Source organism: Sycon ciliatum, chromosome 2 (assembly GCF_964019385.1).
Source record: "Sycon ciliatum chromosome 2, ocSycCili1.1, whole genome shotgun sequence".
Lineage (NCBI taxonomy): Eukaryota > Metazoa > Porifera > Calcarea > Leucosolenida > Sycettidae > Sycon > Sycon ciliatum.
The window spans coordinates 48,298,461-48,322,752 of record NC_088644.1 but is presented as its reverse complement, the minus strand read 5'-3'; the positions used below and the strand labels follow the sequence as shown (position 1 = coordinate 48,322,752).

Here is a 24,292-nt window from a genome sequence, read left to right as displayed (position 1 = left end):
CTGATAAGATGAACCCCATGGGAAACAGCAAGGTTTGGTTTTCTGAAACTTGCTTCAAACTAGGCCAATGTTTCGGTCTGTGCTCCCACACCGACTCCGACATGAAATCGGCTCACTGTGTCGGACGAATCCAGCTACCTGTCCACACACACCCACACACACACACACACCCACACACACACATACAAATTGACGCTCCAAGCGATTGTGTTGTAAGCATGTCTGTCACGCACGCACACCTGGCACACAGCTGTACTGGACCTTAGTTTTTTTTTTAAAGAATCCAACAGCCTCTTTTACCGGCAAAATTAAAAGAAACACAATGATGAGAAATCAAGAGGGGTAAACAATTTTTTTTATCAAATCTGCTGACACACGCATACACACACATACTTAATTAAACGGCAGGAGTTGCAAAGAGAGTTAAATCAATGCAGTCTTCGCGTTTGCGAGGACAGTAGACTGATCATTGTCGCGGCACATCCGCCGGGCACCGCGAAGGCAGGAACACTGGAACGCAGGAGACCAAAACCGAGGCGACAACGCAGCAACGCCATCATCATTGCGTATGGCTCTGCGATCTTCTCTGCAGACAGAGCAGCAATTCGCTTGAGAAGAGCGGCTGCAGCTCGACCGGCTTCACCAGTGGCCGAGAATACGACTGGTACGAAGGAGGCTCGCTCAACTTCTTGCACCCTCTGACCATACCTGCGATACTTCTCGCGCTCGTGGGTCGGGTAGCGAGCAGCGAGAGAAGAGGAACGGTTCCAAGGAGCAAATGGGTTAAACACCCGTATATCAAGATAAACGCCTTCAAACCGTCCCCCACACGCCACTCGCCGCCACATCTAGGCGGGCCTGATCCTCGTTGGACGCCGTCCGGTAGCGGAAAGGCTCGCCGGTGAGGGGTTGGAGATGAGGCTCTACTTCTACGCTGTGTGCCACCTTCTTCAGTTGGCCAGCGATGATGACAAATAGACAGAGAGACAGAGAAACAGAGAGAGAAGTCATCATTGTTTAAACAGCTGGGGTGGCCAAGTCTATCCAAGCGCAGGAAGATCGGCTGCCTTATGGAATTCTTCCATCTGGTCACCACCTAACCAGAATTTTTTGAAGCAGCGGGATACTGCCCCACGCGCAGTCGCCGCCGCAAACTCGCATTCACTCTGCCGCGGGTTGGGAAACACGCCGGGAGGTCATTTCTCTTCCGCACCGCGGAATGCCTTGCCCGCAGACCTGAGAGCCACAGCCTCGCAGTCCCTGTTTCACAGTCACGTTTGCACGCACTTCTCTGACACCAAACACAATGCCACTTCTCACTGACATGCCTCTGTCCTCCTTCTTTGACCGTTGCGCTTATTCTTATTAACTTTTGTGTTTCTGTTTCGGTATCATTCGTATTTCAAGGCATACCCCGAGGCTATAGGTATTATTGAGTAAAGGAACATTCTGGAACATTCAGCATAATTGTATCTCTCTAGCTAGGCTTTTCATTACCTATCATTAGCCCTCCACTGTCTGCTATCTCAACCCTACAGCCTCCCATTATAATGGAACTCCCTTCAATTTAGACTACGTCTTTGGGAAATCCTCAAAAATATATATACAAATTTAATAAAATAAATACACACACACAGAGAGAGAGAGAGAGAGAGAGAGAGAGAGAGAGAGAGAGAGAGAGAGAGAGAGAGAGAGAGAGAGAGAGAGAGAGAGAGAGAGAGAGAGAGAGAGAGAGAGAGAGAGAGAGAGAGAGAGAGAGAGAGAGAGAGAGAGAGAGAGAGAGAGAGAGAGAGAGAGAGAGAGAGAGAGAGAGAGAGAGAGAGAGAGAGAGAGAGAGAGAGAGAGAGAGAGAGAGAGAGAGAGAGAGAGAGAGAGAGAGAGAGAGAGAGAGAGAGAGAGAGAGAGAGAGAGAGAGAGAGAGAGAGAGAGAGAGAGAGAGAGAGAGAGAGAGAGAGAGAGAGAGAGAGAGAGAGAGAGAGAGAGAGAGAGAGAGAGAGAGAGAGAGAGAGAGAGAGAGAGAGAGAGAGAGAGAGAGAGAGAGAGAGAGAGAGAGAGAGAGAGAGAGAGAGAGAGAGAGAGAGAGAGAGAGAGAGAGAGAGAGAGAGAGAGAGAGAGAGAGAGAGAGAGAGAGAGAGAGAGAGAGAGAGAGAGAGAGAGAGAGAGAGAGAGAGAGAGAGAGAGAGAGAGAGAGAGAGAGTAAGTTACATTTATAAAGACAGGTAAGTCTAACAAATGAGGACTGAGACCTCTACAACAGGGTTTTTACGCCTGAAAGCAGGTGCATGATGTAACAAGAAGGTTGTCAGTCTAGATTTTATGCGCAGATGGAGAAAAAGCGCAGAATTTTTGTAATGAGATGAAAAGCAGAAATAATAAGAAATAATAAGAAAAGATGAAATGAAAGCCTGCTCACAACCCCGCCAAGCTGCGAACTGGATATGGTGGATTAAGAAACCCGGTTCAACGCTCGAGCAAGCGCTCTCCACTCAAGGTGTTCACAGCAACTGATAGGAACTCATATGGGGAAATTATAGAAAAGAAATAATAAGATAAAGAGAATAAATTTCAACGCACCTCAATAAACGGAGCCCCACATACAGTACCTCAGAAAAGTGGATCTTCCGACCAGTGTTTTTGTTGAACGTCGCAACCAGATGATGTAGCTGCTTCGCAGAGACGTCTTACTGCACAAATTACAAATAAATTTTATTCTTCGATTAGAAAACCCAAGCGCTTTCAGAGCCCTCCGAAGAGAGTCCGGGATGAAACCACGCACACCTACCTCAACCGAAACAGAAACGACCTGCCACCCGTTTGCTCGGCATTGATCGGCCAGATCCGCATACCGCCGGTCCTTCCGCGAGTTACTGACACTGAATCTGTCCTCAGCACAAACTGTCAACTCCATCCAGAATACAATCCTACGACTCGTAGAGTACAGAACTATATCTGGTCTTAGGGTGGTAAGTGCAACACAGCTAGGGAAAGAAATCTTTGCACTAACTGAGTCGACAAGAAGTTTCCAGTCTGAGGCCGCTGACAGGAGATCAGTCGTAACCAACTTCCGTCTGGGCTGAACGCGAACTGGCTTCTCTCCCGCCTTGCAAAACGAGATGAAGAAGTTCATTTGAATTTTCGGGAGAGAGAGAGAGAGAGAGAGAGAGAGAGAGAGAGAGCGAGAGAGAGCGAAAGAGAGAGATAGACAGAGAGACAGACAGAGAGAGGGAGAGAGAGAAAGAGACAGAGACAGAGACAGAGACAGAGAGAGAGTGAGAGAGAGAGAGTGAGAGAGAGAGAGAGAGAGAGACAGAGAGAGAGAGAGAGAGAGAGAGAGAGAGAGAGAGAGAGAGAGAGAGAGAGAGAGAGAGAGAGAGAGAGAGAGAGAGAGAGAGAGAGAGAGAGAGAGAGAGAGAAGAGAGAGAGAGAGAGAGAGAGAGAGAGAGAGAGAGAGAGGGAGGAGGGAGGGAGGGAGGGAGGGAGAGAGGATAGGAGGGAGGGACAGATGGAGGGACAGATGGGAGGGAGGGAGGAAGATGGGGTGGAATGGAAGGAAGGAGGGAGGGAGGGAGAGGGAGAGAGACAGAGAGAAAGCTGGGAGATAGGAGAGCACAGTGCTCTTGGTGATGGGGACTGCGAAGGATAGCAGGTTATGGGACATGTACATGAGAATCAGACTATTAGCGATGATGGCAGCAAGGTTATAAGGTAAGCAACTGAACACTACCAAGAACAGGGAAAGCGTTGGCGAGCACATTCAAAGTGCATCAGTAGGAGAGAGACAGTCCTGAGCAAGAAGGTGACGGTACACCTTTTTCTTGAAGCTTTGCATGTGGGGCTGGGCGGGTGGGTGGTGGAACAGGTCTGGTGGCAGGGAATTCCACGTTGCAACGGGGCAAGCAGGGAATCCTTGGAGGCAGCTTTTCCGGGTGTTGGCAGGCAGGCCAGTTGTCATCTGGTATTCGTGTGAATCCTGCAGCTGGAGAGAGTGACAGGTAGGTATTTTCTCGGGGCACGGTGAGTGGCTGGTTTGGGCAGCATCTGCTTGAGAGGGCTGGATGCATCCAGATAGCAGAGCTTGTAGGTATAGGCAAGCGCAGCTACCAGGCGACGGAGTGCCAGACTAGGGAGCCAAGTACCTGCTTCGATGATGTGGAGGGCCCTTCGCTGGATCTGGTCCAGTTTCTGAAGATGGGATGAGGGTGAGCCCCACCACACTAAGGGGCAATACTCGAGTGTGGGTCGCATAAAGCCGTTGTAGACCCGTTGGCGGCTCCCGGCGTCCAGAATGGGAGACCCTCGCTTCTGGAAGCCAATCCGCTGGTTAGCACGGGAGCTAGGAAGCGGAGGTGGAATGAGTAGCTCAGGGTGTCGCGTCCAGGGTGACTCCCAGGAGTTTCAGACGACTCTCTTCACTGACCGGTGTGACATCAAATGTTGCTCGAGGGAGCTCCTAGGGCTGGCGATGGTGGCCTATAGACATAGCCTGCGTTTTGGAGGGCTCAAATTTAATCCTCCACTTATGTCCCCAACGGGAAAACGCATCAATGCCCTGCAGGAGGAGCTCAGATCCACAATCGATATCAGCTCTTCATGTGAGGCAGTGGAAGAGAGGGGTGTCGTCAGCGTAGGCTGCTAGCTCCATGTCTGGTGGGAGGTGGTCCTCGCCATCATTGGTGTAGAGAATGAACAGGGTGGGACCAAGGATACTGCCCTGCGGCACGCCAGCTTTGGTCGGGTACGGACTGGAAAGTCCACCTCCAACTGCAACCCTCATGTGACGATCAGTCAGGTAATCCCTCAGCCAAGCGAGAGGTGGACCAGTTACACCTCGACAAGCTGAACCCATGCCGACTGATGGGGGCGACACGTGAGCTCGCTGGACGCATCCGCCTCACTGCCAAGGTTAATGGAGTGCTGGAGGGCGGAGAAGGCTCAGGCGGTGAATTGCTGAAGGGCTTCCGTGGCAGCTGCCTTCACATCCTTGCGATTAGAGGCCTTCAGGCTGGCGACCTCTGCCAAAGAGTCTCCCGGGTTGAAACTCTGGGTGAGGATGTTGACAACCATAGGAGCAGTGATGGCACGCGAGGACCTGGACCATTGTAGACACTAGCGGGGAAATGAGATCTTTCCTACACAAGCTACTCGACCAAAATTGACCAGTTAGCCTAGTTCCAGCGTCTTTTATACTTGTTATCCAGGGCAGCCAAGCCAGTTCACGATCTGCATTGATGCTCTCTGATGGCATGGATAAAAGCGGTCAGTGATTGGTTGGTAGGCCGATTCTATGCGTTCAAAATCTAAAACTGCACCCACCATTCTGCCAAAAGGAAACACCATGTATTTGTGTACATTTGTAATATTGTACAGGCAAGAGAATAAGTCAAACTTCCAAATATTTTGCTAGAAAGTATCCTTCCGACAGGTTGGCACACACACACACACACACACACACACACACACACACACACACACACACACACACACACACACACACACACACACACACACACACACACATACATACACACACGCACACACACACCTGGTCCTGGTCCTGGTCCTGGTAAACACTGCCATTAGGGTCACGTGTCCCATTGCGGGGCCGACAATATGGAACGACGAGCGACGGAAGTCCGCTAGGGCTGAAAGAGAAGTCAGGGACTCAGGAACCATGGTCGAGAGAGTCATCTCCGGCAGCTATGGATCTGGCTTATCATCTGAAGCGATTCCTTTCACGGCTGCCGCTTGAACTGGTCCATCACTCTCCACAACAGTGCGAACATTCCATTAGCCAATGCTCAGTCAGAGTCGTTCCAATTCGTTGTCTTCGTGCGGTAGTTTGCTTCACTCGCGGGCTTGCAACACACACACACACACACACACACACACACACACACACACACACACACACACACACACACACACACACACACACACACAAACACACACACTACTACTACTACTACTACTACTACTACTACTACTACTACTACTACTACTACTACTACTACTACTACTACTACTACTACTACTACTACTACTACTACTACTACTACTACTACTACTACTACTACTACTACTACTACTACTACTACTACTATTGACAGCTGTCAGAATTGGCCACGCCGCTCCAAGGTGGGAGGTACTGTCAGAGAGGTTAGGGGGGAGGAAGGCAATGCTCCTAGTGGCGATCCGGATATTGCCGCCTCCGGAACCATCGGTTGTGGCAAACTAACGTTACTTGGCAGTGAAACTTGAATTGCTGGCGTTCAGCCATAGTAGGGCGCTTTGGACAGGTTCCACAACGGTGACGCGTGAGACCCGCAGCCGATTTAAACGAAAGCTGACAGGTTGTGCAAGTTACACCCGGAACAACAAGAGGAGCAGGGGCCGGCGGCTGGTCGTCATCGCCTAGCCGACACTTACACACACACACACACACACACACACACACACACACACACACACACACACACACACACACACACAAGCCGGCCAGATGATCATGATGGACGCTGCGCTGCTCCAAGCGGTCAGCTGGCAACCTAAGGACAAGAAAGTGCAGCAGACGCCTACTCGTTGTTGTTGGACTTCTACATGTATGCGTTGAAGCAAACTGACAAACGTGTCTACTCGCAAGGACACGACTTCGAAGAGGAGAGGAGAGAAAGAGTTAGGGAGGGGGGGGGCAGTGGATGAGACATTGAAGCTCAACTTGACACGACAAAGGAAGATAGCACTGGGAGGAACATTTTAAAAGAAAATCATGTCAGGTGTTGGTCCAATCATCTTCCTTGTTTCGAGTGGGGCAGCTGAACACAAAAGTCCCGGTACAGAACAGGTACATGTAATTATAAACGTTATACAAAATTGAACAAACGGCGAGGAGACAACAATTTGATAACCGCAATCAGTAATACAAGCTGGATCGACATTTGTGTACACTGTATTCATGTATTGTAAAACGGTGGAGACAATGTGCAATAAAACGATGAAAAATGTGAAGAAATTGTGTAGAGAAAGAAAGGGATTCAAACAAGTTTTCGTACAACACTCATCAGGAATCGTCGTTGTACTAAAGGACACTAAAACAAAAATTGAACTATTATAGAAAATCTAAGTTAGAGAAATAACACTAAGAGCAACAACAGTGAAATTTACAAGTGTGAATTTTAACAATCAAAGCGAGAAATGAACAAAGGAGAAAGGAAGGAAAGACAACGTGATAACACATAACAGCAGTACATTAAACCTAGAACATTAACGGCCAAGCTTGGCCGCACTAAACACGACACGTTACTTGAACAATTTCAACCCAATTATACTATCTTTCTGTACACACAAATTAGGCTTGTACAGACGCTGATAGATAGCTTCCAACACTTTTAACTGTAGTCCATAACCATGACGACCACGGCACAATACAGTGAACGAAGAGTCGGAATACGCACCGCAACAATCAGGACTAGCCAGCAGATGATTGTACACTGAAGACTTGCTACCACGAAACCTACGCACAACACTAACACTCTCACCGGCACTCTCACCACCACTTCCATCACCGCTCTCCGACTCACTGCTCCCTCCGCCGTCCGTTCCATGCTCCGCTTCCTCTGTACTCTCTCTCTGTCTCGTCCATCCCGCCTGACCGGGTCCATTGAACTCAACTCGGCCGTCCCCCTGCTATCACGTCCCTCCTTTCGCCCTCGTCCGCTGAGTGCGTAGCTTCTGTTGTAGTTGGCTGTTGATCGTCTTGGTCTTTCAATTATGGGCTTGGATGGTGGATTAGTTGTAGTTGCTGTAGATTGCGTTGTTGGTGTTGGTGTGGGAGTTACTGATATGCAAGGTGGGTCTTTTTGAGTCGGCATTTGTAGTGTTAATGCAGCTGTCAGTGTTGCTCGCGGTCTGCCACTGGCAAGCTCCACCGCCGCAAGAACCGATGGCGGAGGATCAGGAGGAGGTCAAACAACACACACCACGTCGCATACTTCCACCTTGCGCACAACAACAAAGACCGAAGCGAGGGCGACCTAGAAAACAACCATTAACCACACAGCCGTTGCCTACACAACCCGCGGATCCTGGCTCTCAGACTGTGCTTGCTCCGCCGTCGTTGGTGGCGGTGGTGGAGGAGAATGGGCGTGGTGGCTCATCGGGTCGGCTTGTGTCGCCGCCTTTGCTCTGGCCGTCGGTGGTTCCCTCGTCAGTGCCCCCGGCGGTGCCGCTTGCGGTCCCGGTCCCACTGCCTCCTCCTGATCCTCCGCCATCGGTTCTTGCGGCGGTGGAGCTTGCCAGTGGCAGACCGCGAGCAACACTGACAGCTGCATTAACACTACAAATGCCGACTCAAAAAGACCCAGCTTGTATTACTGATTGCGGTTATCAAGTTATACATAATGTTCAACATTCCTACAATCAATTATTGTGTATTAGACAAGGTATAGCACTATTGCCGTATTGGGACATGGTGGCAGGTGAGTCACCGTCAGCAGGAAAGCTGAAATAATTTAATTGAACCATGCATTACCAGCAGTACAGTCTGACCAGTTCATACATTACCAGCTGTACAGTCTGACCAGTTCATACATTACCAGCTGTACAGTCTGACCAGTTCATACATTACCAGCTGTACAGTCTGACCAGTCCATGGTAGAATCTACACTATACGACAGTCGACGTGGAAAGATGTACTTCTTGTAATCCCCTTGCAGCATGGTGGTGGCCTGGCACATGCGAAACTAATAGCTGTTTGTGGTTCTCAATGAAATTGCATAGCCGGTGGTGCGAAATTTATTTGTTAATCCCCTTCCAAGCTTACTTCTACGGGGGCAGGGGGGGGTGGTTACATGTACATGGGCGCAATGATTATGCACATGTACCTCACGACCATCCATAGACCGAGTTGTGTATGAGATTGTGAACTATCTCCTTGTAGCAAAACGTGGACTGCCCTGCGGTCCTGCGGAAGGCAAACAAGTCGTTGTTGCGGTCACTCAAACTCATACTCGGTCTGTACGGACTACAAGTCTACATGTAACACTGACTTTTCATCCAGCCCTACTACTACTACTGACACTGTACGCCATTGCCGCTATGGCGGACTCTGCTTGCTATTCCGCACAGCATGTACTGCCCCTATTCTTGTGAAGGAAACAGTCGAGTCACTTTGTCGCTCAGTGTAAATTAATACCATACTGTACGTGAGTCCATATTAGGATATCCAAGATAGGATTCTCTACATGTACGGGTACCGTGGACTGCTGCCCGGCCAGCTGGACTGTCACTGATGATCCGAGCGATTTCAATTTCCGCATTCCACAACCTCCAACGTGTGCATACTGTATCAAGTTCCTAGACAGGAGCGGCGAAGTGCCATGAAAGTAGCACTTCGCCTTCATGAGTGTGTCAGACTGAGTGTTGCTGGGAACGTGCGTGTGATATTCCCCTGCACACAGCGAGACTGGCAAGAAAAACCCAACCCGCACTGTTACTATGTTACTACACTGTCACGATCATCCTTTATCTCCTGTTTTGTTTTACTTAATTAGTATAAAATTACAGATGGAGCGGACTCGCTCCCTTCTATTTACACTGCAACGTTCGAACACATTTTCGTAGTTAAAACAACGTTTCGGCATATAGCCCTCATCAGGTTTGCAATGATGTGCACTCTACAAAGGAGCAGCAAATATACTGTGCTGTGCTGTGTTTGCGCCAAATGTGTCAGCTACAAAGGTGGCGAAAGGGATTGGTGATATATTAATATCCAGATACGATATATTCACAGTAGTGCCCAGCCAGCATTAGTGTTTACTTGCGGCCGCAAGTTGCGGATTTCAACAGCTTCTCGCAGTTTTCTGCTTGCTCTGTCGCCTGCCCTTGCCAGGACTGACACAGCCGAGAACACACTATCCGCAGCAGCTATACTCTCGCCGGAATGTTTGTCGCGCACGTGGTCACCCCATGGCTTATCGAGAGTGCGACGGCGTGCCTCGCCATTGTGCTCCCGAATTCTTGTTTCCAAGGAGCGTTCCGTCTCCCCTACATACGTTTCCCGGCACCATTTGCATTGCAATTCGTAGACTACATTCTTTGTCATACATACTCGTTCGCCTCCAGACTGACAGGTAATGCAAGGCCCTAGTGGACGTCCTCTTCGTCTTTTTTCAGTAATGTTGGGCTCGTTTACGCACTTGGGTGGTAACAGCGCCGAACGGCACAGTTGACGCCTGAGGCTGCCCGAGTGCTCGTATACGACACGTACCGGCAACTTGTATTTCCGTATTGCTATCACTGCGTATGAGAAAGAGGTTAAATCCATACTGGAAGAGCAATGCACGAATATGGATCCTGACCTTCTGACTGCAATACTCCCTCATGACACACGATTCCCGGAACTATACGGTCTTCCAAAGGACCACAAGCAAAATTTGCCCCTCCGACCTGTTGTCTCTGCTTGTGACAGTCCAGTCACAGGAATTTCGGTGGTTCTCGAACGCATATTGCATCAACTGCTTGCATTTGTCCCATCGCACCTCATCAACACCAAAGACGCGCTTGACAATATCCGCACCATATACCCTGGCCTTAAAGCACCTGCTGGAACGATTCTGGCTAGGATGGATGTGGTGGGTTTGTATCCCAGCATACCGATCGAAGAGGGCGTGAATGCCGTTAGTGACGTGCTAGAGCAACACTATAACAGAGTTGATATGCTCGGGCTGAGCGTGACCCAAGTCAGGACACTACTGAAGTTTGTTCTGAGTCATAACTACTTCAGATTTGGCAGACAGATCTACCACCAGCTAGATGGGGTTGCTATGGGGAACAACCTGGCACCTCCATTTGCCATCCTGTTTATGCACACCATTGAGACACGACTTCTTCAGGACTCACCCTTCCAACCTATTCTGTTCAGACGATACATCGACGATATCATCATCCTATGGACACATGGCAGGCAGCGCCTTCTGGAGCTCATAGAAAGATTCAACACCAGCCACGAACGTATCAAATTCACGCATGAATTAAGTTGTGACAGTGGCTGCATAGACTACATGGACGTAACGATCGTGGTTGGGCAAACCGGAGAGCTGTCATTCAAATTGTTCCAGAAGGCATGCAGTAGTGGCCTACTGGTGGATTATTCATCGGCAGTTCCTCACCACATCAAGTTAGCCGTCGCTCAATCTCAATTCCTAAGGGCACAGCGACTATCGTCTAACCCCATGATGCAAGCCGAGAGCGAACAAAAAATACACAAACAACTGCGCATAAATAACTACCCAGACAGTATCATATCGGAAGCAAGGGAAGCTGCCAGGAAACCTCGGCGTGGACGACGCGGTAATCCCCGCTCTGCCTTCCTTAAACTACCGTTCAAGTCCGATGAAGTACACCACCATGTGAACAAAGCAATACGGAAATACAAGTTGCCGGTACGTGTCGTATACGAGCACTCGGGCAGCCTCAGGCGTCAACTGTGCCGTTCGGCGCTGTTACCACCCAAGTGCGTAAACGAGCCCAACATTACTGAAAAAAGACGAAGAGGACGTCCACTAGGGCCTTGCATTACCTGTCAGTCTGGAGGCGAACGAGTATGTATGACAAAGAATAGGGGTCCAACGGGTGTACCTTTAACTAACGAACGGGTAATTTTCTTAACGGGCGGGTTAACGGGTACCCTTTAGCAGCCATATTATTTTTTTGCGCATTTCTCACATAAATCATGATTTTAATTTGTATATTCTCAGGTTGTATTTTGATACTACATTATGATTCGCAATTGATTCGTGTATCATAATATTATTATGGCAATGAAGGTTCCAAATGAATGTCATCCGTGCATTTGCCCACGTACATAACTTCACAGGCAGTAACTTACAATCGTACATGTAGACGGTCCTACAAGCTACAATGTCATGTATTTTGCTACATGTACGCAAATCAACTGCAGATTGATGTGACTCAAGCCATGCAAGGACAGAGTGGTTTAGCAAAACTTCCGTGATCTCGCGCAATCCTATTTGCTATGTTCGCAGAGAACTGGTACTCGTTGCATTCAGAAGATGTTCGCGCCCATAGCTAGCTGGGGTGCCTGACACAGCTGATGTGCTGCTGGCTAGCTAGCTGCTAGTGCTAGCTTGTTGAACTCGTGAAATGAATCTTCACAAATCCGTAATCTTGTATGCAATATTTCGAACTACTTTTCAGCTCGTCGATTGAAGGAACAAACTACAACCATGAGTATCATACATGTAGCTACCACCTACGAACATCACGTTTGTGACACTCCGACTGGTCACTCAGCCTGGTGACACTAGTTCATCAAGTACTGTGGCAGGTTCGATGTCGGAGAACCATCGTAACTTTCTAGTTACTCAGCTGCCACCTCGAACGAGTTTCAAGTCTTGCATTTTCTCACATCACAATCAAAACCTCCAGTACGAGGATTTTTACTGGCACTAGAGTGGAGAGAACAACTGTCAAGTCTGTCTTTCAGCCTGCTCCTGCCTGATAAAATCGAAAGCGGGAATGCACAGGAAAAAGGAAAAGAGTATCCGCACTCCTATTTATTTTTGAGTCTTGGAATACCGATAGGATCACCTTTTTTTTTTTTTTTTTTTTTTTTTTTTTTTTTTTTTTTTTTTTACAAACGGGTACCCTTTTACTAACGGTACCTGAGATTAACGGGTGGGTACCCGGGTACCCGGTACACCCGTTTGACCCCTAACAAAGAATGTAGTCTACGAATTGCAATGCAAATGGTGCCGGGAAACGTATGTAGGGGAGACGGAACGCTCCTTGGAAACAAGAATTCGGGAGCACAATGGCGAGGCACGCCGTCGCACTCTCGATAAGCCATGGGGTGACCACGTGCGCGACAAACATTCCGGCGAGAGTATAGCTGCTGCGGATAGTGTGTTCTCGGCTGTGTCAGTCCTGGCAAGGGCAGGCGACAGAGCAAGCAGAAAACTGCGAGAAGCTGTTGAAATCCGCAACTTGCGGCCGCAAGTAAACACTAATGCTGGCTGGGCACTACTGTGAATATATCGTATCTGGATATTAATATATCACCAATCCCTTTCGCCACCTTTGTAGCTGACACATTTGGCGCAAACACAGCACAGCACAGTATATTTGCTGCTCCTTTGTAGAGTGCACATCATTGCAAACCTGATGAGGGCTATATGCCGAAACGTTGTTTTAACTACGAAAATGTGTTCGAACGTTGCAGTGTAAATAGAAGGGAGCGAGTCCGCTCCATCTGTAATTCTGTATGAAACTGCAGGAGGCCTCACCGCTTCTAATTAATTAGTATAAGTTTTAGATTTTCTGCAGTACAATTCATACTGACTACTGATTCTTTGCTTTTCGTAAGAACACACAAAACCTTGGACTGCCAAGACGCCTTCACCCAAATTTCACGCAAAGTACCATTCTAAAGATGTTGTTGTGTCCTCTGACGGACGCGAAGTGACCAGACTTCCCTCTGCTACCGTCCCGAAACAAACAATACCTGCCGCCGCCGCCGCTGCCTCTCAAACTCAGCCTGCAGCAAAATCGCAACGAGGTACGTACGTGCGCGCACGCGTGAGTGCGTGCATCTATGTGTGTATGGGGGGGGGGGGTGTCTGTGTCACTGTGTGTGTGGTGTTTCGACCTTGTCTTCGTTGAAAAGATCACTTCTTATCTGAATGTACGTGTGGCTCTTTCTCTCTCCCACAGTCTACTGGATATTGTCTGAACACACACTAGTAGGCATGTGAGATGTGTACGGTAGATATCTATTACTTTCATAATTGAGAATTCAAGAGAATGCAGCGACAAAGGTATCTACAAGTACAGTAAATATCGGATATAACGTGCCCCTTTGATTTTCGAAAATTTATCACTATATCCGGTGCATCACTATAGCCGATTTGCATGTTTGACCGACACATGGCACATGACTGAATTAAGAGAATGCAGCGACAAAGGTATCTACAAGTACCCAATAACACGCAGTCACGGAGTGTCAGATTCTACCACTCTTTTGGCCATAGAAGCGCTCTGGCGTAGGATTCAGTTTAGGCCGACCAGAACAGTGTATGCTAGACCAGGTAGACATAGTCGCATTTGTATTTGATTGGTTTGGACCGCGGAGATTTCTGTACTCTTGAACATGGTTTGGTTGATCACAGTATGACCGTGCTTGGGGTCAGCAGATCATGTCGCGATCTCGACCGGCCGCCCGTGCATTGCACAGGCCACTGTACTGATCACTTAGTTGATTCCAAATTTGCACTTAGTTTCGGTTCTGTAGAGTGTTGACTGTTGTGTGGTGTCTCTACAGTGTAGCTCTGGTCTAGTCCCCAGTAGATCTACTCACCAGTGCTATGCACAGATACAGTGCTACGCAGCAATAGATGACTTGCACAAAGATTGTCTGGGTTCGAGACGGGGCAAGTGGACCTTCTGACTCTGACTTCCCCACCTTTTGAGTTCGTGACTTTCGAAGTTTCGCTTTTTGCCTGACGAACACTGAGCTAGTTTTTTTTGGCTAGAGAGTAGAGTTGTTTTGATTAGACTTGTATCGTCATGCCGAAGCGCTGCTGCGCTCCTGAATGAACTAGCAGACGAGAGATGGAACTGAGGCTCCCATTCCATACGTTCCTTTCCGAGCCGGCCGGGCGGGAGGCAGAAAAATGAGGGAATATTTATTTTAGTATCATTGGTGTAGGCTGAAAAACAAGCACGTCGTGGTCCTGAAGTGTGACTACTTTCCCGCAGTGGAAGCGAAGTCAAGCACAACGAAAGTTTGTGGACGTCTGAGAAAGAACTCGATTCCCTTTCAATCGGCTGCACTAGCTCCAGAGCGACCCTCTCCTGAGGATAGACTGCGGAGAGGCCAGGAACCTGCCGAGTGACGAGTGGAAGCCTAAACCACGAAAATGAAGGGTGGAAGGACTGAGTATGAGAGCCAGATGGCCTTTAGTAGTACTTCAAGTAGTATCTGAGTTGAAGGAGAGAACAAGTGTGCTGGAGAAACGCTGCGAAGTCCTCAGGCCTGATGTGTACTAGCTACTGTTGAAGTCTCACTTGTTCCGATATGAACATTTCATCAGCCCTTACTCTGAGCAGCTGTATCTAGGCTTGGATCTAGGCCAGAGACATAGCATTGTAAACCTTACTGAAGCCATATGTATCCGATGCCTGGCTCTAGTGAGAAAGCAGTTTGGCGCAGGCTCGCAAACTATGATTGAATCAGGGAGTGGTGGAAAGTCACATTATACCTCTTCATGATTAGCTGGTAATGACGACGATGCGGCTCCGGCTGGGTCTCATGGGAAAGTAACCTGCATACCTGTTTAGTTGCAACGAGGCAACGGTACCCCATGTACTGAAGACATGATTGAACTACATTTCATCTCCTCCTGGGAGAATGTGGACCAAATAATGCCAGAGTGTGTCTGATACACATCACGGTCTGCTGAGTATGTTCATTATTGTGGACGTAACATAACTGCGCTGTGAGGTACCTTCTGCGTTGGACCTACAGTTGAGCCACTACTCTTCTTACAAATTCCATACAACGGTGAAAGGATTTGTTGGAGCATCATCAAACAGTGCATTCGCCTTCATCATACACTGGCTCCGTTGCCTACAGTAATTCACATCTTGACGGGGCGCGCTGGGACGATACGGAAGGAGCGGCGGGAACCATTGGAGTGCTCATGATGCTGGTTAGGGCGCGCTCACACTGCGACCATGAGCACGCGTCCATGCGTCAGAAAAACGCAGAAACGTGGGAGTCGTGCTCACACTAGGCCTCGTAGACGCGTAGACGTGAAGTTGTCACACAAACTTTACGAATTGCAGTTCGTATCCAAAAGAGTTCGTGCGTTTCCTAATAAAGTTGTGGCCCGTTTTGGATGTAATTTTTCACATGTTGCATATGCGCATGTTGGAGGAAGTGCCTCGTGGCTCTACTCGTATTCTTGAAGTCGACGAAAATAATTCATACAATCAGGTAGGTTTGGACTCTTGAGGGACTGCCATGCCGCTGACATCCAAGCGCTTTCGCTTTCGCTTTCCTGACCTCGTGGTCAGAGCAAGTGCCAGTGCAGTGGAAATTCCGGTAGTGGTTTCTTTCGTCTGTTGCCGAGATGAGAACTGTATTTTCCGATGATATGTAACTGAAATGTCTTGAGGTATGGCATTCCATCATCGCAGAAAAGTAAAGAAAGATGATTTCCGAAACCGAAAAGCCAGACCAAGCTGCCATCGTATTGAACGAGTACACTGTAGAAATTGGTCACTGACCCGATCACAACGAAGCAACTACAAAAACAAAAACAAAATCGACATCGTCCAAAAAGGGCAAAGAATGGCGGTGCGTGCGTGCAGGACCACAACTACAAAAATTTTAAAAATGTGCAAATGTCGAGGTGACATCGACAACCGCCGATTTTCATGAATCAACACACCGGAATTTGAGAAATTGAACATACTTCAGACCAGGTTGTACACAAATACGCTTCACGTCTACGATCATGTTGCCGCCAAGTCGTGGCACCCCCCTCCGGAGGTCGCGGTCACGATTTGAAACGTGGCCGCGACGTTTTGGTCAAGTTCATGCCGTTGCCATGCAACTTGGCCGCATGGCCGCATGGACGCTGGTTTTGGTCGCAGTGTGAGCGCGCCCTTAGCGGAGACGGATGTGAGTGTCAGGAACGGGAACGCGACCGCACTACTGTACAGATCAAGAAGCGATGGAAGAGTTGAATCTGTTCAGCCTTCCATGCCGTGTACAGGGACACAAGCGTAAAAATGGCTACATTTCGAATGTGAACTGGCGATGGCATTGTGTGGCGACGAGCACACCTGCAACTGTTCAAATTTCAGCATTTCGAAAATTATGCTTCCCACCGAATGGCTCACATGACGGAGTTGGACATTACCAGGCTAGGATTATCATTTGCTGCATTTATGGACAGTCCTTGAGTTTTCAGATGAAGTGCTTCATCTTTTACCTGTCGTTCCTTTAGTGTGGCACAATGTCCATGGCTGCTTTCTTGTCTTCATAACAGACTGGTATAATCAGCATGATTCTGCTTTATTAGAGAAGAAATAAAAATTTCCTTTCGGAAAGGAAGCCCAGAAACGTCAACCCCCATGGACTGTGCTTTATGACTCTCGTCCATCGACGTTAACCGTCGCAATAACTGCTGCATGTATGTTGTGCTGTGCGAACCGTACAAGATTTTAGCAGCTCACCCACGCCTTCCCAACAGGCTCCTATATCCCGTACTGATAGCGTTACATTGAATATGAACTAGGCTAGCACAGTTATCCTTCGTTCTTTTGATGGCGGCGGGTCGCATGGAACTTGACATGTTCTTGGGATCCTCGTGCAACACTTGCTGTTCCCGGATGCCATATTATTGGGTGCATCGAGGTTGCTTCTATGCTCACTGTTGTTTAGTAAGACAATTTTTTTATAACTATTTCACCGAAAAATATGGCAAGAGTATTTTGGGTTGGTTTGGACGCCTGGCTTCTCTTCACATAATATACAGTCATGTACTTCCACTAACCCTACAAGTGCTCATGACTCGTGAGCTGCTGAAGTCGTGAAGACAGTGACGGTACTGATCATGTACATGTACATCATGTAGATCTAAATGCCGTGCACCGTTCATTCATGCTGACAAAAAAAGTACACTACAGACGGTGTACCATGGTGTACTGTAGGGTGCCCGCAGTGTAGCCTGGGTGCACAGGGTGCACTTGCCCCGTCTCACTCGCGGCTCGGATCTTTGTGCAAGTCATCTATTGCGAAATGACTCTGAGTCTGATGTCTGCGACGTCGCTAGAGACTAGAGTCCCTGATGTATCAAATCGACGTTTATCTATGACGTAACATTTACATGTATGTACATAGCCTAGGCTGTGTAGCTAGCGTACACTCCACTAGAAACAGCCTACTGCTGTCTGTAATGTTCCATACATCAACAGAGCGCTAGCAAACTAGAGGTCAGAGTTCAAAGGTTCAGTCAGTTGATCCCTCACATTTTCCAGTCGCGCAGCTAAATACCTTCTGGTTGCTCGTCAAGACTTTCGTCCGTTCCTTGCAGCTCATTAGTAGTCTTGTTCATGTCCAAGGGCAAGGAACATCAGGGAGGAGGTTTTGAAACTCAGCCATAGGTACTGGACTAGAGTATTTGCATGTTGATGTTTTACTTCAGCAGTGCCCTTCCTCGTCGTGTAAAGTTTCAATTGAAATATTTCCAGCAATTCAGTTAGTCGAGTGGGAGTAGTTCGTAGTGTTTCTTGCGATCAATGGAAGCGAGACGGAAGGGGACCATCCTAGACTGTGAGTAAAAACAGGTTTCTTCCCAATACCTACGCTTTGCCGTCGTTCATCTCCTTTGTTTTTGAATGCCGTTTGTCGTGAACCTTCGTCTCTGTCCTAGTCTCGTGTCACAAAGTGACGGCCATTCAGTGAAGTAAATTGGTTGTTTATTGAAGTGTGGAGCAGTTTTCTTTCGTCGATAGTTGTCGTAGGCAGTGGTAGCAATGAGGTGTAACATTTGCCGGTGGTTTCTGTAATTTTGTTGAAGAACGTAAATTGCATGTGTTGCGGTGTGTTGTGAAGACACCCCCGTGATGTCGTTCATTGATCGTCTTCACCTCTTTCAGCTACAGTCACTGACAACCATATATAGCTGTATGTACGGTTATTGTGACGTTTGTTTGTGAATGATGGTTGCTAGGATACCTGTACCACGCTGTACTCTGTGGCAACAAATGGCCCAATATCTGAGAAAATCGACCTTCGGGGCTGTTTTGGTGAAATTGATTTTTTTATTGCAAATTGATGTCTTGCCTTTGTAGAGTATTGTGACTTCGTTTCACGGCCATCAGACCAATATTGACCATGTAGAAATGCATTCTACAGTCAGGAGTCATGTTAATGAATTGTTCTTTTTTTACAATTTTGAAAGATCAGTGTGTTTGGAGCCACCAAAAATTGTTTCCATGTGATATCAATAGCCAACTAATAATAGTGAAGTGTTTTGACTGTTCAGGTACTTCATTTCCAGCATTCCGTTACTTTATTGAGGTTGTGTAGTTGCAACAGCAGCAATAGCAGCATTAGAAGGAGAGGTGATTTATCTGTTCTCCTGGTGATGGACATGCTTGACAGGATAGTCTGCAACAGATTTTGACGGAACACCATGATACATGTGACAGCATTCACATACTTATTGTGAAGGAGTCAAACAGAGCAAATGCGTCCAGATTCGCCTTGTTGCACTTTGTGGAGACTGACCATTTCCAAACATCAGTAAACCAGCCTGACATGCGTTTCACACCACCAACTCAAAAGTAACAGAATGTTACTCGAAATTGCCCAGCCTCGTATGCTCCGTGATGGTCTGATTCGCCATTATTAGCTCGAGTATCGAGCTTGCCATCCCAAACATTTTAGGATCATCGTCGCAAAGAAAACTCGCATCATTTCGTGCTGTTTTAGCAGGTCTGGCGTGACACTCAGGAAACAGTTCTGCCACTCGCGCAAGGGCGCCCAGCGACCTTGCAAGCGGCGTACCCTCAGGAATCCACCTGGTTGTCCTTGCCTGGAGCTGTAGCAGCTATCGCTGAGGCAGACTGTGGTTGGCCTTGATCATACTCATCCAGGCCAAGTCCTCATCATCGTCGGCCCCGACAGGTAAGTACCGCATGTCACTTGCGATCGATTCGCCTGACATGCGCTCTCAGAACTAGAAGCGCTGTCGCCGCTTGACAGGATATCCACAAAGAACGATGCATCACCGTCCATGGGATCGCGGCTGCTGTGCTCCGTGAGCCCAATAACCAACTGACACAAGAATCGCCTTCAATTTTCTTCCGCCATTGTCGTCTCTGCACTTTGCTTTGACGGAATCGATTTTTTTGCGAACAAATTTGTTTTTAGTGTTTTCTCAAAAAAAACGCGTAGCCCCGAAGGTCGAAAGTCTCAGATATCGGGCCAAATGTCATTACTTGCCACTATCCAAATAAGGGACGTCTCTATGACGTCATGACGTGTGTGTCTGTGCATGTGCCAACGAAAGTGAAGAGGTGAAAATGTCATTCGTATGTTGTGTCTGTTTGTCCGGTACAGATCTTGAAGAAACTGTGAAGAAATTTGCTGATGCAGTTTCAGAGAAAGGACGAGCGATGTATGAGATATGGGCGTTGGTGTTCAACGTCCTTCATCTCCTGCACAGTACTGGAGCAGAGAAAGTTAAATGGACAACACCTGGTTATACATTCACATGCTCCTACACACTAGGAGTGAGTAGAGTGTTGATGTAATGTGCTTGCATGTGTGTGTGTGTGTGTGTGTGTGTGTGTGTGTGTGTGTGTGTGTGTGTGTGTGTGTGTGTGTGTGTGTGTGTGTGTGTGTGTGTAGGTGTGTGTGCGTGTGTGTGGGTGTGCACACGTGTGTGGGTGTGTTTGAGTGTATGTGTGTGCGCGTGCGTGCGTGCGTGCGTGCGTGCGTGCGTGCGTGCGTGCGTGCGTGCGTGCGTGCGTGTGTGTGTGTGATCACGTACCCGTATGTGTATATACATGTTCAAGTGGTGACACGCCGTCTTCTTGTCTGTACCATTGTCAAGTGATTGATGATCAGTGGAAATTGTTTCTGTGACATAACATTACAAGATGTGCAATTGCTGCAAGCTTCTCTCAAGTTGGAATAAAGTTATGACAATTGGACTGGTTTTGACCTCTGAGGTCAATCAGTAGGTTTCCTAACTCCTAATGGCATTGTACTGAGAGTATTGTTGCTGTCATTGTTGTAATTGTCAAATTGTTTCTTCTGTTTTGTCGATCACATAGGTCACGATGATAGTTGTTCTCTGCTATTGTGGTGAACATTTGGGTGACGAAATGATGCAAGGTCTTGTCGACTATATTCTTCACTTCAAGTCAGTTGATGTCAATGAAGAAGATAAGACCTACGTAAGTTGTTGTGTTTTGGATTGTGACAAGAGACATTGTCTGTGTTCAGTATACTGTGCTGGTTCACCGCCATGTGTACGTCTTTGCTGGTGTCTCTGTGTGTACGTCTGTTTCCTTGTTGGTGTGTTTGGCCTGTGTATATGTACTGCATGTTCATCTGTGTGTTTGTGTGTGTATGTACGTGTGTGTGTGCACGTGTGTGTGTGTGCGCACGCGCATGTGTGTGTGTGTGTGTGTGTTCAGTACAACTGGACACTCTTACACAATTGTGCAGGGACAGGCAATGCACGTTTAGCAAAACTGCTCATCGAACGCGGCGCTTGCCTCAACGCACAGGACAGCAAGGTAAGAAATAGTGTTACTCTAGAGTCTGGTGGTCTCAACTGAAATATCAGTTTGTAAGTTCTTACATGTCTGTGTGTATGTCTGTAAGACAATCTGTTCATCGTTCATGCTCGTATGTCCTTGTGACCACGTGTGTTCGTGTTTGCACTCACAACTGTTCATCAGAAACGACATTTTCATTGTACAACCTGTGTTATCTTGTAGGCTCACGTGTGTTCTTTTGCGCATGTATGTGTGTGTGTGTGTGTGTGTCCATGGGTGTGTACTCACATGTGCACACAATGACTTGTAATTCTTCATGTTTGTTCATGTGCCTGTGGTCCTGCATGTGTGTTCATGTGTGCACGTGCATTGTTGTGTTTGTTCTAGTTGTCCAGGTCTGTGTCGGTGTGTGGTTGTAGTAGTTAGTGTAATGGTTGTATAGCAATACTCATCACATTCTCTCTTTCTCTACAGGTACGACATACTCCACTGCACTGGGCAGTCTCCAGCAACAAGATCAATGTTGTCAAGGTGATACTGTCACATGACAGTGACGGTGTCACCTTGGATACTGCACTGCTTGACTGGGTAAGTATTTGATTGTGTGCTGTTGTGAAGTGAACAGTTTCTACTCGTCCTTCTCACCTGTCCTGCCTCTCCCTCTCCCTCTCCCTCTCCCTCTCCCTCTCCCTCTCCCTCTCCCTCTCTCTCTCCCTCTCCCTCTCCCTCTCCCTCTCCCTTTTCTCTCCCTCTCCCTCTCCCTCTCTCTCTCTCTCTCTCTCTCTCTCTCTCTCTCTCTCTCTCTCTCTCTCTCTCTCTCTCTCTCTCTCTCTCTCTCTCTCTCTCTCTCTCTCTCTCTCTCTCTCTCTCTCTCTCTCTCTCTCTCTCTCTCTCTCTCTCTCTCTCTCTCTCTCTCTCTCTCTCTCTCTCTCTCTCTCTCTCTCTCTCTCTCTCTCTCTCTCTCTCGATTTGATTTGTTGGAACGAGTAAGGAGTGATGAGTTGTTGTTATTTTAACGAGTACAAGGAAGACATGCAGTTGTTCCTGACGAAGAGCTGTGATGATGATGATGTCTTTCCCTCCTCGTTATTGTTTCTTTCGGAGTGCTTTAGAAATTTTTCGAAGAGTGAAGTGAATTTAAGTGCTTAGATACAGTTCTAGGACAGGGATGTCAATGAGGAAGATGTTGTTTGTCATGTGAGTGATTTCAAGAGGTCATTGGCTAGTTCTCATCGTCGATAATGTGCTTGTTGTGCTGCATTGATCATTTTCGTGAGAATTGAAATTTCTTAGTTTTTTTGAATGAGTATATCTGTTGTTGTTGTGCTTGTGATGTGTTGTTGTGCTACTCAGTTAGGTTTCACAGCATTGGGCTTAGCAAAGCTACGTGGTCATGATGAATGTGTGCAGCTTCTCACACAGCATGAAGCTGACAAGGTATGTGTTTATTTTGTAGTTCATGAGTGAGTAAATATGTATGTAGTGTGTAGAGTGTGTAATGGTGGAGTATGGCTGAATCACTGACTGTCATGAAACCAGAAATGCCAACCAGCTGGGTCTGTTTTGCGTACTCGTGCTTCAGATTTTCGGTATTTTGCAGTGTTTTGCGTGCTACGTCGTCAGGCGAAATAGCACGTCATAGTACTTCCGAGATCAGCGGGAAGACGATGACGACGTACACTAATTTAGTATCTTTGCACACGAATCTGCTGAGTGTGTTACTCTGTGTGTCAGCTATGGCATCATCGCCTGTGGTTTCATGCCTAGCATGTACGTCTGAACTATCCTGCAAAGTTTGAATGACGTAGGTTGAGCGATCGCTCCGCGAAACATACTTTTTGAAATTCTCTTCATAGTATATCTTCCACCATTGAAATTTCGAATTTCTTCGATTTTTTGCTGAGAGGGGTGGCTTGCAACCTCGATATGGCTTGTTCCAGGCATGCTTTGGAGCCATCGCCTGTTGAAACAGTGGCGGGAAGCTGCCCTGCAACTGTTCCAACAGGAAATTAATCGATCCGAGAAAGCGCGAGTCCGCGAATCTCGGTTGAATATTGAGTATTTCAAGCCTTTTCACGACGAAGATGGAGTTCTTTTTGGAGATGGACGTCGCGGCAAAGAACATGGTGTCCGACTTCTGGCATCCGGTGAAGCCAGGGATCATTTGTCCAGTCAGGTCGGCAGCCTAACCGTCGGTAAGCTTGTGATTAGATCCCGTTCTGCTCGATGTGGTAGATCACAAACAATTTGATATCGCACAAATTGATCTCAGCATCGTGCGTACGGTATTTTATCTTCAGAAAATCCCAAAGTGTCTCTGTGTGGCCGTCCTATGCCACGAGAAACTCCAATCAGGCTCCTATGTCCTCTGCCTTCATGATTGAATGTCCACATCGTTTGAACAACGAACACAACAATCGAGGACGACTTTGCAATGAAAAATACAGCTATACCGGAGCTGAAAAAAAGAAAAAAAGTGCTCAGGATGAGACAAGAGTACGCGCATACTCTCACAGCAGGTGAAACGCAAATATTTGTGAAAAATGCGTGTCGCCGACTGACCAGTAATTTCGCCTGACGTGTGCTGACGTGTGTGGTCGGTTTTGACACACACATGCACGTCTGTCCCTGAATTTGTACTGCAATCCCACGACAGGATTTTTTGTGATGTCTGAAGTCGTAACACGGCAAGCACTCACTTTGCAAGGATATTCATTACTCAGCTTGCGCTTGCCACGCTTCAACATGTTTACGGAAACAAATTCACGGTTCGCGAGATCCTCGGCTGGAGGCTGAGTTCTCCGCATCCGCAGGAACGCCACCACCCTGTGCGGGGGGGGGGGGGGGGAGGGGGGCTGTGAGGGTGCAGGGGTGTGTGCACGTCGGGTGGACTTGCAAAGCGGAAGAAATCCCCGCAAGGTCCTTGTCAACCTGTGATGTATACCCAAAGTCTACCCAAGTGCCCATGCCA

General features: G+C 47.8%; 1 protein-coding gene across 1 annotated transcript in view; it reads left to right on the top strand.

Annotated features, from left to right (window-relative positions):
- LOC135810288 (uncharacterized) overlaps positions 1-22,906 on the top strand; it is a 60,772-nt gene extending 37,866 nt beyond the window's left edge. The window contains exons 3-6 of the mRNA XM_065323771.1: positions 20,872-20,994; positions 21,238-21,339; positions 21,796-21,909; positions 22,675-22,906. Coding sequence (XP_065179843.1) covers positions 20,872-20,994; positions 21,238-21,339; positions 21,796-21,909; positions 22,675-22,788 — 453 coding nt within the window. The 3' untranslated portion in view covers positions 22,789-22,906. The remainder of the gene's footprint in view (positions 1-20,871; positions 20,995-21,237; positions 21,340-21,795; positions 21,910-22,674) is intronic.
- Positions 22,907-24,292: the final 1,386 nt, after the last annotated feature.